Below are 17,362 nucleotides of genomic sequence, written 5' to 3'. Positions count from 1 at the left end.
TTAATGATGACAATCTGTGCACGCCTCATTCGCAGTATTTAGTTTCACAGTAACATCATTGCAGTGTTAATGTAAGCCTACTTGTGACAATAAAGATTTTTTTTTTTTTTTTTACAGATAACAGGGATTCATAGAGTGCTGCACTGTCAGAGGGTCAGTACTGAGGGAGTGCTGCACTGTCAGAGGGTCAGTACTGAGGGAGTGCTGCACTGTCAGAGGGTCAGTACTGAGGGAGTGCTGCACTGTCAGAGGGTCAGTACAGAGGGAGCGCGGCACTGTCAGAGAGTCAAAACTGAGGGAGTGCTGCACTGTCAGTGGATCAGTACTGAGGGAACGCTGCACTGTCAGAGGGTCAGTACTGAGGGAGCGCTGCACTGTCAGAGGGTCAGTACTGAGGGAATGCTGCACTGTCAGTGGATCAGTACTGAGGGAACGCTGCACTGTCAGAGGGTCAGTACTGAGGGAGTGCTGCACTGTCAGAGGGTCAGTACTGAGGGAGTGCTGCATTGTCAGAGGGTCAGTAGAGAGGGAGTGCTGCACTGTCAGAGGGTCAGTACTGAGGGAGTGCTGCATTGTCAGAGGGTCAGTGGAGAGGGAGTGCTGCACTGTCAGAGGGTCAGTGCTGAGGTAGTGCTGCACTGTCAGAGGGTCAGTACTGAGGGAGTGTTGCACGGTCAGAGGGTCAGTATTGAGTGAGTGCGGCACTGTTAGAGGGTCAGTACTGAGGGAGCGCTGCACTGTCAGAGGGTCAGTAGAGGGAGAGCTGCACTGTCAGAGGGTCAGTACTGAGGGAGTGCTACACTGTCAGAGGGTCAGTACTGAGGGAGTGCTGCATGGTCAGAGGATCAGTACTGAGGGAGTGCTGCACTGTCAGAGGGTCAGTTCTGAGGGAGTGCTGCACTGTCAGAGGGTCAGTACTGAGGGAGTGCTGCACTGTCAGAGGGTCAGTACTGAGGGAGTGCTGCACTGTCAGAGGGTCAGTACTGAGGGAGTGCTGCATTGTCAGAGGGTCAGTAGAGAGGGAGTGCTGCACTGTCAGAGGGTCAGTACTGAGGGAGTGCTGCATTGTCAGAGGGTCAGTGGAGAGGGAGTGCTGCACTGTCAGAGGGTCAGTGCTGAGGGAGTGCTGCACTGTCAGAGGGTCAGTACTGAGGGAGTGTTGCACGGTCAGAGGGTCAGTATTGAGTGAGTGCGGCACTGTTAGAGGGTCAGTACTGAGGGAGCGCTGCACTGTCAGAGGGTCAGTAGAGGGAGAGCTGCACTGTCAGAGGGTCAGTACTGAGGGAGTGCTGCACTGTCAGAGGGTCAGTACTGAGGGAGTGCTACACTGTCAGAGGGTCAGTACTGAGGGAGTGCTGCATGGTCAGAGGATCAGTACTGAGGGAATGCTGCATGGCCAGACACTCAATACTGAGTGAGTGTTGCACATTCAGAGAGCCAGTAGTAAGGGAGTGCCGCACTGTCGTAGGGTCAGTATTGCGGGAGTGCTGCATCGTCAGATGCACTGTCTTGGAAATGAGATGTGAAAACCAGGCCTTTGCAGCCTCGCCGGGAGGTTTATAAAAGAGGAATGGAGGCGGTGCGAGGGGGGCTGCGAGGAGTGAGTGACATCATCTGGAGACCTATATCTTTCCCTTGACCAACGTCACTCAGAAGGATCATCTGGGCATGATCTCACTACCACATTTGGAAGTGTGGTTTACGCAGTGTTCGCCCCAAAGCCGATTGTAATTCACCCGCTGAGGTCACAAAAGGCTGTAGAAAGCCAGCAAACTCAAGTAAGCGGATGGGTTGCTGGGAAAGGAACACTAATCGCTCCCCCAGCCCCTCCACACAGCATCAGGATCAAAGAGAAAGAAGGAGCAAATCTCCAGCTCGCTGCTTCCCCCCCCCACCCCAATGTCCTCTTCCAGATGATGTTTAATGCATGGCTTGTAATGTTCTCTTTTAAGAGCTGCGCTGACATGTTTGAATTCCACCCATCACTCACCCGGCATGTATTATTCAGAGATGTGTGGAGCTTCTGTAAAACCCTGCTCTCTATCAGGCATACATTAAAATAAATCTCAACAACAAACTGAGGCTTCAATCATTTGGCAGTTTATCATCAAAAGAAATACTCACTCCTGTGTCAAAGACCACCCTATCCATCCGCTCTGCTCTTTAAAAAGCTGACAATCGGCAGGGGCTGTGGGAAGAGACGAACTTTCTGCAGGCGAATTGGTTCCCCCATTTCCTATACTACACCTGGCTTCCTTTGTTGGCTTTACGACGCCCTGGGGCACTGAAAGGCACTCAGGAGGTGTAGGTTTTCCTCCTCTAGACCATTCAGCCCGTTGAGCCTGATCCTCCATTCAATACTGTCATGGCTGATCTTGGGTGTCAAGTCCCATTTTCCTGCCCGCTCCCCAAATCCCCTAATTCCCGTAGAGACCAGAAATCTATTTATCCCTCTGATGGACGCAAGCAATTGGTATATATATTGTATTATATGTATCTGGTTTTAACAGCCTGGGTTAGGGTGTGTGTCTGCTGGAGTGATTTTCTTTTTAAATCCTGGTTTCAAAGAAAGACAGACACTGTGGCTGCAGAACATGCAACTAAGATGTCACAAAAGTGAGATCATCTTTATTTCAAGCCATGCTCATGTTTAAAAGGAAAGCCTGAATGGGTTTTTGTTACAATTTCTGGGGAGTGGATAATTAGAGACAGTGGGCAAAATTCTCCGGTATCGGCGCGATGTCCGCCGACCAGCGCAAATCAGTCGGGCATCGCGCCGCCCCAAAGGTACAGAATCCTTCGCATCTTGGGGGGGCCGAGCCCCAACCTCGAGGGGCTAGGCCCGCGCCGGACTAATTTCCGCCCCGCCAGCTGGCGGAAAAGGCCTTTGGTGCCCCGCCAGCTGGCGCGGAAATGACATTGCCGGGCGGCGCGTGCGCGGGAGCGTTAGCGGCCGCTCACGGCATCCCCACGCATGCGCTGTGGAGGGAGTCTCTTCCACCTCCGCCATTGTGGAGACTGTGGCGAAGGCAGAAGGAAAAGAGTGCCCCCACGGCACAGGCCCGCCCGCGGATCGGTGATCGGTGGGCCCCGATCGCGGGGCAGGCCACCGTGGGGGCCCCCCCCGGAGCCCGCCCGTGCCCCCTTGTCCCGTCGGTAAGAGAGGTGGTTTAATCCACGCCGCCGGGACAAGCATCCTAGCAGTGGGAATCGCCGGGGGGGGGGCACCAACCGGCACGACGCGATTCCCGCCCCCGCCGAATCTCCGGTGCCGGAGAATTCGGCAACCGGCGGGGGCGGGATTCACGCCAGCCCCCCGCGATTCTCCGACCCCCGCCCAGTGTGTTTCAACTTAGGCAGTCAGGTCATAGGATTTGAGTGGGATAAAGGTAATGTAATAATGGGAGGGGCGAGATCTGTGACGGTCAGTTTGGAGTTAGTTCTCTGGAAGCTGTGAGCTGAACAACAGTTTCTCAAGAAGGCTGTCAGAGATTGAGCATTAATCTGACAGGATCTATCTCTTCAAGCAGACTCTCAAAAGATCGTTCCATCTTAAGATAGGCAAGTATTCCTGTGTTTGCTAACACAAGAGGGCTTTGACCCATGATGGGTTTTGCTTGATTGGTGTCTAATTTTGTTGTTAAGCATTGTTTAACTGGTAATTGTGAGTTACATTTATGTGCTGTTAAAGGTAGTTTCATGCTGTGTTGCTAATAAAGTTTGTTTTAATGCACCACGTCCCCATTTGTGTGTGGAGTCACTCCTGGAACAAAGTGTCCTTTCCTCACAGTTTTACAAATTAAAATAAAAAGTGATTGGGATTCTTGTCCAGTATCGGAGCAACTGTTGGGTGTCTGGTTCGGGATGTTAATAATCCCAGTCTGACATGTGTTCAATGATGGAGCATCCACAATAATAATAATAATCTTTATTGTCACAAGTTTTGAAATCTTGTGTTTGCTTCCACCCACAGTGTGTGTGGGGGGCTCACATCCTAAACCACTCCCCCCACAATGGAAACAGCTTTTCAGTGTTTACCTCATCTAGATCTTGTCCACCTCAACCAGATCTCCCCTCAATTGCCTATACCCCAATGGAGAACAATCTCAGCTTCTCTAACCCAAACCATGGAGATAAAATCCCTCATCCCCGGACACGATCTGGTAAAATCTCACATGCACCCTCTCGAGGACACTCGCTACCTTCCTGATACAATGCTCTAGTTTTGACCTAACCAGGGCTTTGCAAAGCTGTAGGGTGATGGGATTTGCCTTAAACTTCTGCGTCAAAGGGCAGTATGGTGGCACAGTGGTTAGCATTGCTGCCTCACGGAGCTGAGGTCCCAGCTTCCATTCCGGCTCGGAGTCTCTGTCCGTGTGGAGTTTACGCATACGTGTTTGCGTGGGTTTCAACCCCACAACCCAAAGATGTGCAGGGTAGGTGGATTGGCCACGCTAAATTGCTCCTTAATTGGGAAAAATTAATTGGGTACTCTGAAGTAAAAAAACAAAAAAACTTCTGCGTCGCTGGTACAACTCCGTCCAACGTCCCGAGTATTATTTTCTCACACGCGAGAGGCACGTCTACCTTTGAATTTTTTGGCTGCAGACGGCAGAGGGCTCGTCTTCTTGCTCGAAGATTCAGATCCCTCTCCGGGGCTCTCCTTTTTGACAGGAAGTCCTCCCATCCTCTCCTTAGCAAAGTCGAACTTCCTTTTTCCCAGAGTCAGCGGCTGCAAGGCAAATCGCACAACCGTTAACCGTGATGTTTCCCGGGCTGCAATGCGAGCCTCCCAGTGTAGGGAGAGCCGGTCACAGTATATATTACACTTAAATACAAGCAATGTACAAAAACAGGCCACTCAGCTCTGTGCCGGCACTGGTGCTGAGCACGAGCATCTGGTCAATGGGATCGCAAAACCCGATGGCAAAATATGGAACTAGACACAAATCTTTTTCTTGATTAATTCAAAGCAGAAAATGCTGGATAAACTCTGCAGGTCTGGCAGCTTCTATGGAGAGAAAAATGGAGTTAACGTTTCGAGTCCGTATGACTGAAAAACCCTCGAGTTTGTCCAGCATTTTCTGTTTTTATTCCAGATTTCCAGTGTCCAGTATTTTGCTTTCATTTTCCTGATAGTTGGTTTATTTATAGGCCGCAGCGTAAAGCAGGCATGCCTCCACCCAGTCTCTCGGCAGTCTTTCTTCACACATGGTCGAGAGACTTATTCCATCAGTACCTTCACCCATGTATCCTTTGTTTAGATATAAAATAGTTAACATTCAAGGAGTCTTCAAGTTAATTGTAGGTTAATTGGCAAGTGAATCACTGGGAGTATATAAAGGGGAAACATTTGACATGTTATTTGTTTAATTTGTACAGCCTAAGAGTGTAAAGGGGAAACATAGGGGCAGGAATGCATTGTTGACTGCCACAGATTCCCAACAGTGCAGAAGGAGGCCAATCGGCCCATCGCGTCTACACCAACCCACTGAAAGAGCACCCCACCTAGGCAAACTCCTCCGTAACTCCACGCATTGATCATGGCCAATCCACTGAACCAGCACATCCTTTGGACACGAATGGGCAATTTAGCACGGCCAATCCACCTAACCTGCACACTTTTGACAGTGGCAGGAATCCTGAGCATCTGGAGGAAACCCACATAGGCACTGTGAGAAGGTGCAAACTCCACACCGACATTCATCCAAGGTCGGAATCGAACCCGGGTCGCTGATGCTGTGAGGCAGCAGTGCTAACCCACTATGCCACCAAGATCACATTTAGTTTGAAGAAATTTACTTCAAATATAGTTTTCATTTAGTCCCTTGAAGGGACATGATACTCTTAAATCGCTAACTTATCTATTTGTTAATTGGATCCCCTTGTACACCAAGGGGAAAACAGCAGACAATGAAGTTGTGTGTCACTGAGAATAAAGCCCGATTTGTAAGCAGTCAAGACTTGGTTTCCTTATTACCATTGGCGTTGAACAGCCTTAACCTCATAATACAATTAACGCACCAGTAACAGCCACCCTACCACCCAAATCCATTATACCGCAACACATTATCCACCTACTCCTCTCTTCCTGATGGGTTTATCCCAGCTTCCGCCTTGAATACATCAAAACTATTTACTTTGACCATTCTCGGCAGGAGCGAGTCCCACATTCTCCCCACTCCCCATGGGAGCGAGTCCCACCTTCTCCCCACTCCCCATGGGGGCGAGTCCCACCTTCTCCCCACGGGGGCCAGTCCCACATTCTCCCCACTCCCCGTGGGAGCCAGTCCCAAATACTCCCCATTCCCCGTGGGAGCCAGTCCCCACATTCTCCCCACTCCCCGTGGGAGCCAGTCCCACATACTCCCCACTCTCCGTGGGAGTGAGTCCCACACACTCCCCACTCGCTGTGGGAGCCAGTTCCACATTCCCCCCATTCCTCATCAGAGCCAGTCCCACATTCTCCCCACTCCCCATGGGAGCCAATCCCATATTCTCCCCACTCTCCATTGGAGTGAGTCCCACACACTCCCCACGGGAGCCAGTCCCACATTCTCCCCACTCCCCATGGGAGCCAGTCCCACATTCTCCCCACTCCCCGTGGGAGCCAGTCCCAAATACTCCCCATTCCCTATGGGAGCGAGTCCCACATACTCCTCATTCCCCGTGGGAGCCAGTCCCACATACTCCCCATTTCCCGTGGTAGCCAGTCCCACCTTCTCCCCACACCCCGTGGGAGCCAGTCCCAAATACTCCCCATTCCCCGTGGGAGCCAGTCCCACCTTCTCCCCACTCCCCGTGGGAGCCAGTCCCCACATTCTCCCCACTCCCCGTGGGAGCCAGTCCCAAATACTCCCCATTCCCCGGGAGCCAGTCCCACCTTCTCCCGCTCTCTGGATAAAAACGGTTCTCCTGAATTCACGGTGGATTTGTTAGTAACTATCCCCAGGAGGTGTTGTGGCGCAGTGGGATCACATCCCTGCCTGAGCCAAAAGCTCTGGGTTAGAGTCCCACCCCAGGACTTCATGGCCAAGGAAGGTGCGTTCATAACCAAGCCAAACAGCTGGTGATTCAACTTGCCAAGGCCTTCAAACACCCACCGATGGAAGAGAGAATAAGAGAGGGGAGGATTCCGGGTTAGCAACATGATGGAAAGAACAGTGGCGGTTCTACCATCACTTGGAACCAAGTGCTGAACATTTCATTCATTTGGACCATGTCCACACTCGGACTCCCTCAAAGTCATCCCTGACTGAGGGCCCACACTGCACCTCTCGAGGTCCAAGATGGGAAATGACACACCTTTGGAGTTATTGTGTGTGGAGTTTGCGCATTTGCCCCATGTCTGCGTGGGTTTCAATCCCACAACCCAAAGATGTGCAGGGTAGGTGGATTGGCCATGCTAAATTGCTCCTTAATTGGGAAAAATGAATTGGGTACTCTAAATTTATTTTCAAAAACCTTTGGAGAGGACGCGCCCAGACCGGGCTTTGCTGCAGATTTCTCCTTGGGCACAAACGAAGAACTCGGAGACGCGACACCACTCGCCTGCAGTGCTGCTGCCGCATAGCTTGCCGTAGGCTTGTCGCTCTGCGATGGAGCAGCGACGGCTGGAGGAGAAAGCAGGAAATAAAAATTAATGGTCGATGGCACTGGGACATGTGTTCTGACCAGAGCGAAAAATTGTGAAATTCTCCCCACGCCAAGCTCGCTCGAGTAACTGGGATTGATTCTACGCACAGAATTTGTACCACATTACTATCCCCCACTTGCTGTATTTTTGCAAGAGAAATCACTCTGCTCTAATCGGTAGACTTTGCTGTGGTTTCATTCATGAGTTCTGTTTCCTTGAGTTTGCAGAGATTCTTGAATTAAACTCTGCTTGCTTTCGTCAACTCGATACAAACATCAGACTGATTGCTGTCGTGCACAGTTTAAAACGGGGTCTGTGGACTGTTTGCTGCAGGGCACTGTTTAATAGACTGACTGACGATTAAATAGACTCTGGGGACTTGTTGGCTGAAGTGTGCTGAGTATTTAATTAAAAACACAGATATATTTCTACACAGTGAGTTTTCTGTAAGCCTCTGCCCAAACTTGCCATAATCGGTGTCTCATTGCTTGCGAGGGGACGAAGCGTTCTCTGACCCACCAACACCACATTTTGCTCGTGGAATACTGACCTGTGGGTGGGCTGAGTTGGGGTCTGCTCGCCCGACTGAAAAACAAGCTGCCTGGCTTCAGACTGTTCCCGCTCCCTTCCTCCTCCTTCACAACAAACTGACCCAGTTTGGTGATCTTCTGCTGGCAAGAAGGGCAAGTTAGAACACAGACACGCAAGCACATAAACACACACACATATAAACACAAACACAACTGTACACCAAAGTTGTATTCAATCAAATACAGGCAAAGGATTAATGCAATAACTTCCTTTATATAGCACCTACAATGTGAAAAATGCCCCGAGTGACGATCAAACATTATTTGGAGCACAGGACAGATTAGGAAGAGTGACCAATCACGCAGTCAAAAAGGAAAATTTAAGGGGCATCTTAAAGGAGAGAAGTTCTCCCTCCCCCAAAATCCTTTCTGTAACCTCCACCAGTCTCGTCAACCCTCCCTATCTCTGTAAACTCCTCCAGGCCCTACAGCCCTCCATATCTCTGGAACCTCCTCCAGCCCCTACAACCCTCCCTACCTCCGTGACCTCCTCAAGTCCCTACAACCTCCCCATCTCTGTAACCTAATCCTGTCCCTACAACCCTCTCTATCTCTGTAACCTCCTCCAGTCCCTACAACCCTCACGATCTCTGTAACCTCCTCCAGTCCATAGAATCATCCCCATCTCTGTAAACTCCTCCGGCCCCGTCAATCCTCGCCATCCCTGTAACCTCCTCCAGATCCTTTCAACCGTCCGAGATCTCTGCACTCATCCAATTCCGGCCTCTTGAGCATCTCCCGATTCCCATCGCTCCACCATTGGTGACTGAGCCTTCAGCTGCCCAGGTGGCCACAAGCTCAGTAATTCGCTCCTCAAGGCAGGTTGTGAGGAATATATAAATAGTTTACACAGAAATATTGACAGGTTAAGTGAGTGATCAGGAAATTGGCAAATGGAATTCAATGCGAGATTGTTCACGTTGGAAGAATGAGAAAGTGGATTATTATTGAAATGAAGAAAGACTGGAGAAAGCTGTAGCACAATGGGACTTGGGGGTGGGGGGGTCCTTGTTCATGAAACCCAGAACATTAGCATACAGCTGCAGAAAGTAATAGGGAAGGCAAATGGAATGCTGCCTTTTATTTCAAGGGGGCTGGAGTATAAAAGTAAAGAGGTGTTGCTGTAACTGTGCAAGGGACTAGTGAGGCCACATTTAGCATACTGTGTACAGCTTCGGTCCCCTTATTTATGAAAAGATGCACTACCATCGGGGGCCGTTTACTAGGATGATCTCGTGTATGGGGGGGGGGGGGGGGGGGGGCGGGGACGACGACGACTGACATATGAGGTAAGATTAAACATGTTGGGTCTGTACTCCTTGGAGTTCAGAAGAACAGACGTGGCATAACTGAAACACATAAGATTCTTGGGGGATTAGACTGGGTAAATGTTGAGGTTGCTTCCATTCCTGGGAGAATGTGGGACCAGAGGGCATAGTCGCAGAATAAAGGGGATGCTCATTGACGACGGATCTGAGGAAGAATTTTTTCTCTCAAAGTGTGGTGAATCTTTGGAATTCTTCAACCCAGGAATCTGTGGAGACCAAGTCCTTGAACATTTTCAAAGCTGAGTTCGATAAGTTTTTTTAATCAAGGGAATTAGGGGTTACAGAGGTAAGGCAGGAAAGTGGACTAAGTGAGCGTTGGAGCCGTGATCTTATTAAATGGGGGAGCAGACTCGAGGGGCTGAATGGCCGACTCCTGTTCCTGCTTCTTTTAGTTTTATGATCGCCACCTCTCTCTCTCTCTCCTCCTTTAAGATGCTCCCTCTGAATGCTACCTCTTTGATCTAGCCAGAGTTCACCTGTCTCCAATTCTCAAGCAATTTGGTGTCAAACTCAGTTCTATAACAGTCCTGCGAGGTGACTAGCGAATCTTATTCAGTTAAAGGGGTTATGTAAACACAAGCTGTTCTTTCTTTGGTTTTATATTCACACTCACCGGTGAGGAGGACCCAGGAGACGTTTCGATGTCTTCAGGAGTGGAGTAAAACCTGATGAATGAGAGGCCGTACGCCAAACTCTACATTGGGGTGGGGTAAGGAAAAATATTAGTCAACAGGAACGACACCCACATACTCACAGCCTTTGTGATGCTTCATACATTTTGTTGTGTAGCCACCTGAGTTGGCCACTTCCCGACTTAAAATGGAGAACAGCAAAGGCTGATGGGAAATTCAGCCAACACAGGCAAAAACTAGCAGGTGCAAGTTTAAAAAAAATTCTCCTCCTTTTTCACATTTTCTCCCACATTTACACCCATCAACAATAAACAATAATCAACAAGATATGTCAATCCCCATAATAACAACGATCCCATCTACCCACCAACCCCCAAACCTCAACCCCCATGTTTACATAAACAAATGACACAAAGGAATCAGGGATTACCCATAGTCACCCTTAAGCTACACAGTCACCCTCCCCCCCCACCCCACCCAGCCCCCCAACTAATGTTCGATGTTATCCAGTTCTTGAAAGTGCATGATAAATAGTGCCCATGACTTGTAGAACCCCTCCGAGCTTCCACTCAGTTCGAACTTCACCTTCTCAAGGGTCAAGTATTCCAACAGGTCCCCCCGCCACGCCAGGGCACTGGGTGGAGAGGCTGCTCTCCATCCCAGCAGGATCTGCCTTCGGGCGATCAACGAGGCGAAGGCTATGATATCTGCCTCCGCTTCCGTTTCCAACCCTGGCTGGTCCGACACCCCGAATATGGCCTCCTGGGGACCCGGGTCCAGTTTCACATGCACCGCCTTGGAAATTACCCTAAACACCTCCTTCAAGTACTCCCCTAGCTTTGGACAGGACCAAAACATATGAACGTGATTCGCGGGACCCCCCCACCCGCAACGCTCACACACATCCTCTACTCCTTCAAAAAATCGGCTCATCCTCGCCCTCGTGAGGTGCGCTCTATATACCACCTTCAGCTGTATCAGCCCCAACCTCGCACATGAGGTGGAGGCATTCACTCTCCAGAGCACCTCACACCAGACCCCCTCCTCTATAACCTCTCCCAGCTCTTCCTCCCACTTTGCTTTGATCCCTTCCAGTGGTTCCTTATCCCCTTCCAAAATAGCTCCGTACACCGCTGACATTGCCCCCTTCTCCAGTCCCCTTGTCGTCAACACCTCCTCCAGCAATGTGGAGGCCGGTTCCTCTGGGAAGCTCTGTATCTCCTTCCTGGCAAAATCCCGAACCTGCATGTACCTAAACCCTTCTCCCTGCTCCAGCCCATACTTCGCTTCCAGCTCCCTCAATCCTGCAAACCGACCCCGAAGAAACAAATCTTTTAGCGTCTTAATCCCCTTCTCTTCCCATTTCCGAAAACTTCCATCCCACCTCCCTGGCTCAAATCTGTGGTTCCCCCGAATCGGCATTTCCCTTGACCCTAAACCCAACCCGAAGTGTTGGCAAAACTGCCTCCAGATTTTCAATGAAGCTATTATTACCGGACTCCCTGAATATTTCCCCGGAGCTATCGGGAGCGGCGCTGTTGCAAGTGCTTTCAGCCCCGACCCCCTGCACAAACTCTCCTCCATTCTGACCCACTGAGAATTCACCCCTCTGACCCAGCTCCACACTTTCTCCACATTCGCCGCCCAGTAGTAGTACATCAGGTTCGGGAGACCCAAACCCCCTGCCTGCCTTCCCCTCTGTAGCAGCACCTTTCTCTCTCTGGCCACCTTCCCTCCCCATATGAATGAGGTAATCCTTCCCTCAATCTCCCTGAAAAAAGACTTTGGCAGGAAAATCGGTAGGCATTGTAAAATAAACAGGAATCGCGGCAACACATTCATTTTAACCGCCTGTACCCGACCTGCCAGTGACAGAGGGAGACCATCCCACCTTGCCAGATCGGCTTTCACTCTCCCCACCAAACTAGTGATGTTGTACCTGCGAAGCCTCCCCCACTCCCGGGCAACCTGTACCCCCAGATACCTAAAATGAGACCCTGCTCTACGGAATGAGACACCACAAAGTACTCACTCTTGTCCAGGTTCAACTTGTACCCCGAGAAAGACCCAAATACCCGCAGTAGCTCCAATATTCCTCCTATCGACGCACTCTGCTCCGACACATACAGCAGCAGGTCGTCGGCATATAAGGACACCCTATGCTCTATCCCCCCCCCCCCCCCCCCCCCCGCACTATTCCTTTCCATGCTCCCGAAATTCTCAATGCGATGGCCAGCGGCTCAATCGCAAGTGCAGACAGCAGGGGGGACAGAGGACATCCCTGTCTCGTCCCACGGAGGAGAGAGAGAAATATCTCGAACTGATATTATTTGTGCGGACACTCGCCTTCGGTTCCTTATATAATAGCTTTACCCAGTTCACAAACCTTGGTCCAATCCCAAACCGCTCCAGCACTGCCATCAGGTACCCCCATTCTACCCGATCAAACGCCTTCTCGGCGTCCAATGCCACAACTACCTCTGTTTCCTTTCTTTCCGCCGGTGCCATAACAACGTTCAAAACCCTCCTAATGTTCGAAAACAGCTGCCTCCCTTTCACGAACCCCGTCTGATCCTCCCCTATCACCTTCGGGAGGCACTTCTCCAGCCTACCCGCCAGTACCTTCGCCAACACTTTTACGCCCACATTCAGAAGTGATATGGGCCGATACGACCACACTCCGTCGGATAGCAGGTGCAAGTTTACTGTGTATTAGACTCTGTAAAAACCCAGACAGCATCAATACAAGCAGCCATCTGCATAGTAATGTAGCAGCCATCTACATAGTAATGAGTGATCCCCGGGAACCATCAAAACATTTGACGTAAACAAGGCCAAGCCAGACTCCTCGGCGCCAGCAGGAGTCAACACAAAAGAGGTTAACGGACACTTAAAGACCGCCCAACGATCAGGGAACAGCTCCAGTATTGGAGAAATCGAACCAAGCGATTGGAACGAAGTCCAATCACTTGAAACCAGGTACGGGGTCCGCCCCGAAAGGCGGGAAGCCGCTGGGGACTATAAAGTAAAGCCCCCAAGTTCAAATCGTCCTTCTTGACAGGGTCACTCAGCAACGCGAAGCAACCCTTGACAGTGACCTGTCCAGCGGCCTCCAAGAACGTAAGTTTCAAGTCAATGCTCGCTATGAGATAGGCGCTCCCAGTTACTAGTCCATACCAGCTTTTGAATCCCGCAGACTCAGAACCCGAACGAAAGGCCATTTGTTCCCCTGACCTGGTGGGCCAGTCCGAAGCTAAGGATTGGCCTGTTAGTGATAGAAATAGCTTAGAAAGTAGAGTTTATGCATGAGTAGCGATTTACTGTGTATAATAAATGTGCTTTGATTTGAATCTTACTAATTGGTGTATTGAGTTATTGATTATTACTTGAACTTGAACCTCGTGGCGGTATCATAAAGATACCTGGCGACTCTAGAGCAAAGGTTATAAAACAGAGCCAATTGAACCAACCAAAAGTTAGCAATATATTACTGGCGACATCCTGACGGGACCCGATCTAGAAGTTGCTTAACCACTCCGGGAGAACCCAAAATTTGATTTAGAAATCCAATTGGGAACAGAAAAACCACAAGTGTTCAAGCAGTTCTGATCAATCCTCATAATTCGGAAGTGTGTTAAATGCATGCGTAACTAACAGGGCCATAAGGTAATACTGATAGATTTTTGTTGCGACAAAACTGTCGGGAGTTTGTATTCCGGAAAATAGCGAAAGCCGTACCCATAATTACAGCACCGCCTTAGTCCCCCTTGTTCCAAATTTCAAGAGAAGCATTCAGATAGGAAAGATGGCAATGCAGGCGATGCAACGCCTCATGAACCCCGAAGAATTTGTGGTTGCAGCGACCAGCAGTAGAGTAGAACAGTGTCCTGTTTGGGAAGAGGAAATCAGAAAGTACCTCAAAGGGAAATGATGGCCCCTTTGGAGCGAATTCTGTGAAAGTGAGGAAACAGGTCCCGGGAGTATAGGACATACTTGGTGGGAGAACCTGAGCGAGATTCACAAGAAGAACTTAGGAAGAGCTCGCAAGCCGATGGCAATCGTGTCCTGTTTGGCACAATTGCGAAGAGATAGAAGGTATATATCGAATGAGCAAGGTCGATGTCAGTGAGGTAGAGAAAGAGAACGTAGAGTTAAGGAGGAAGTTAGCAGCAAAGGACGGAGAGGTGGATGATGCCAAGTGGGCACACCAGTCTTGTCTGGTGCACCTAAGCAGCTTCCAATCCCAGTACGAAAAGGCCTATCAGGACACGCAATGTGCAGTCCTGGTACGAGAGGAAACCGAGATGCAGGTAGAGGCATTGCAGAGGCAGTGTAGTGACCTGAAGGCAGCGTTAAGAGCACTCCATGCTGCCACCACGGAGCAAAGACAAAGCTCATTAGACCACGCAAAGTGCCGGAAGCAGATTGCAGAACTGCAATCTCTGCTTTCAGTTCAAAAAGGATTCCAGGAAACCTTTGGATCACAGTTAGATGAGGAAGACGGCCCTGATTGGGAAGAATTGAGTGAGACAGCGCAGAGATGTGTTCAGGGAACATGTGCGCAGGGAAAGCCCCAGAAGAGAAAAGCACCCCAACCCTCCACAGAGCAGATAGTTCAGGCTCCAATGAACCCAGTCACTACCCACCACACAGCCACATTGGACGACACGGAATTTCTGTATACCACCCCCTTAACAGTGACCCAATTACAGGACGCGTGCGATAAAATCAAACCGTTGCTCCCCACCTCAGACCCCCACCACTTCTTTGCCAGAGTAAAACAGCAGGCTACCATGTACGGCGAGAGCAAGTAAAGCTCACAGTTTTGAGTTTAGACCCTTCGGTCGTAGCAGTCCTTCTCCACCCACAGAATGTAGGAGGAGGCACCCTTGCAGAAATGCATACCACGATCCTAGACACGATCGGGTATAACAGGGGTGACCCCGTAGATGGCCTCAATAAGCGCAGGCAAAAGAAAACCGAGCACCCCACAGCGTTTGCTGGACGCCTGTGGATCCATTTCGCAGCAGTTTTCGGAGACTTAGACCGTGCCCATTTGTCCCCAAATGGACCCGCACCCTTATCAACCATGCCACAGAAACAGGACAAAAAGCTTGTGCCAATTATGATCCCTCAGAGGAGGCTCATAATGAGAAATGGGTTGTAAAAAGATTGTCCCGCACCTGGGAGTAATCTGTTCAAAACAAACCCACGAATAAAAATCCCGAAGAACAGCAGGCAGAAGCAGACATACACACAGTTAAGGCACACCAGAACCCTGCATGGGTAAATGAAGGCAGGAACAGCCCCCTACAGAAACCACAGGAGTGTTACAACTGTGGGCACTTAGGACACTTTGCACAAGAGTGCAATGCCCCACAAAAGCAACAGAGGGCCCAGCAGACAGGCACTCTAAATAAGAACAAGACACAGCCAATACATAGCGTTAGCACCCGTTCAGATCAGACGGACCTGAACGGAATGGACTGACGGTGTTCGGGCTCCCCCAGTTGGGTCTGCGACACCCTTTGGGATAGGTCCGGCCGACCAGCAGTTGCAGCAAAAATACGGGGACAGCCCATCGAGTTTCTCTGGGACACAGGAGGGTCCCGCACCACAATAAATTCCTTTACCATGTTTCAAAAGGACACGTGGCCCACTACAGCCACCATCACCCTCAGCGGCTTTACAGGCCACTCACAGCAGGGACACATCACAGCCCCTGCACCCATTCAAATCGGCACCATCACCACCAAGCACCCCGTAGTCTTCGTCGACCTGCCCCACACAGCAGAGCACATTTTAGGCATAGGTTTTATGAATTCCCACAATCTGTCCTTTGATCCAGTCAACCAATGTGTCTGGAGAATGGCAAAATCCGCAAGAGCCCCCGCAATGCTCACCATAGGTGAATATGCAAACAAGATTAGTGCAGTAGACGAATTTTGGTTTGACCCGACTACGATTAGCACGGACAAGCAGGTTAGGGCAGTTCTGCAAAAGAACAGGACAGCATTCGCGACCCACAAACACGACTATGGCCGGATGACTGGTTCAGTACAAATCACAGGACCTGACCCTAGACCCCAAAAGCAATACGAATTTCCCCAAGAGGCAGAGGGAGAAATCGCAAAAGTTATTGACAGCTTATTAGAGCAGTGTGTACTCAGATCAGTAGCCTCTACTAATAATGCCCCGATTTGGCCAATTGCCCCTTCCCCAGAATGTTTCAGCCCTCTGGTCGTTTTTAGGACTGGTTGGCTACTGCTGAAACCACATTGACGGTTTTGCCAGCAAGGCAGCACCCCTCTCGGACCTCCTAAAGAAAGGAGCCCCCTGGGAATGGCTTCCGCAGCATATGGATGCTGTGGACTCTTTGAAAAGAGCACTCATAGGAGCTCCCGCACTACAAGTTCCAGACCCGCTTTCCCCCTATGCGATAGAGGTAGCAAGCACAGACCGCACCCTTTCGGCTGTGCTCCTCCAGGAACAGCACGAACAGTTAAGGCTCGTGGATTACGCCTCCAGAGTCTTAGATGCTGTGGAGCAGGGATTTTCAGCCTGTGAAAGGCACCTGCTCGCAGTTTTTTGGGCAGTACAGTATTTTTCTTACATAACCGGACTAAACCCCATCACAATTCTCACTGAACACACCCCCACCCAACCTTTACTGGACGGACGACTCAAGGACGGTACAGTTAGTCAGATTAGAGCAGCCAAGATGGACCCTTCTTTTGCAGGGACGGGACATCACTGTTAAAAGGACCAAGACCCACACTTTCTTAGCAGATAACCTACAGTACCCAGGCACCCCCCACGAATGTGAAATCATCTCACTGCACCACAACACAGGCCACTTTATTGCAAAAACATCCGCCAAAAAGATAGGTAGTCCAACCCAGAGCCCCAAGCACGCAGACACGTGCGACCCCATAAGAGTATATGTGGATGGATCTTCCACAATATTAGAAGGGAAGCGCATAACAGGATGCGGCATTTATGTCAAGGACGCGCAGGGACGCGCCCTAGAAGAAATAGCAATAAAACTTCCAGGACACATAGGCGCACAGGCGGCAGAACTAGCAGCTGTGGTGTACATTGCAGAACACCCAGATTCCTTCCCCAGCCCAGCAGACATATACTCGGACAGCTTCTATGTCTGCAATAGCCTTACAG

At 50.3% G+C, this 17,362-nt stretch overlaps 1 protein-coding gene across 2 annotated transcripts in view; it reads right to left on the bottom strand.

Annotated features, from left to right (window-relative positions):
* xrcc1 (X-ray repair complementing defective repair in Chinese hamster cells 1) overlaps positions 1-17,362 on the bottom strand; it is a 112,361-nt gene that overhangs the window by 27,072 nt on the left and 67,927 nt on the right. The window contains exons 5-8 of one of the 2 annotated variants that reach the window (XM_072468949.1): positions 10,168-10,248; positions 8,187-8,304; positions 7,465-7,613; positions 4,588-4,732 (exon numbers count right to left, since the gene is read on the bottom strand). In XM_072468949.1, coding sequence (XP_072325050.1) covers positions 4,588-4,732; positions 7,465-7,613; positions 8,187-8,304; positions 10,168-10,248 — 493 coding nt within the window. The remainder of the gene's footprint in view (positions 1-4,587; positions 4,733-7,464; positions 7,614-8,186; positions 8,305-10,167; positions 10,249-17,362) is intronic. The other variant, XM_072468950.1, reaches the window with a different exon arrangement.

The sequence above is a fragment of the Scyliorhinus torazame genome, chromosome 12 (genome assembly GCF_047496885.1).
Source record: "Scyliorhinus torazame isolate Kashiwa2021f chromosome 12, sScyTor2.1, whole genome shotgun sequence".
Lineage (NCBI taxonomy): Eukaryota > Metazoa > Chordata > Chondrichthyes > Carcharhiniformes > Scyliorhinidae > Scyliorhinus > Scyliorhinus torazame.
This window is presented reverse-complemented; position numbering and strand designations above follow the sequence as displayed.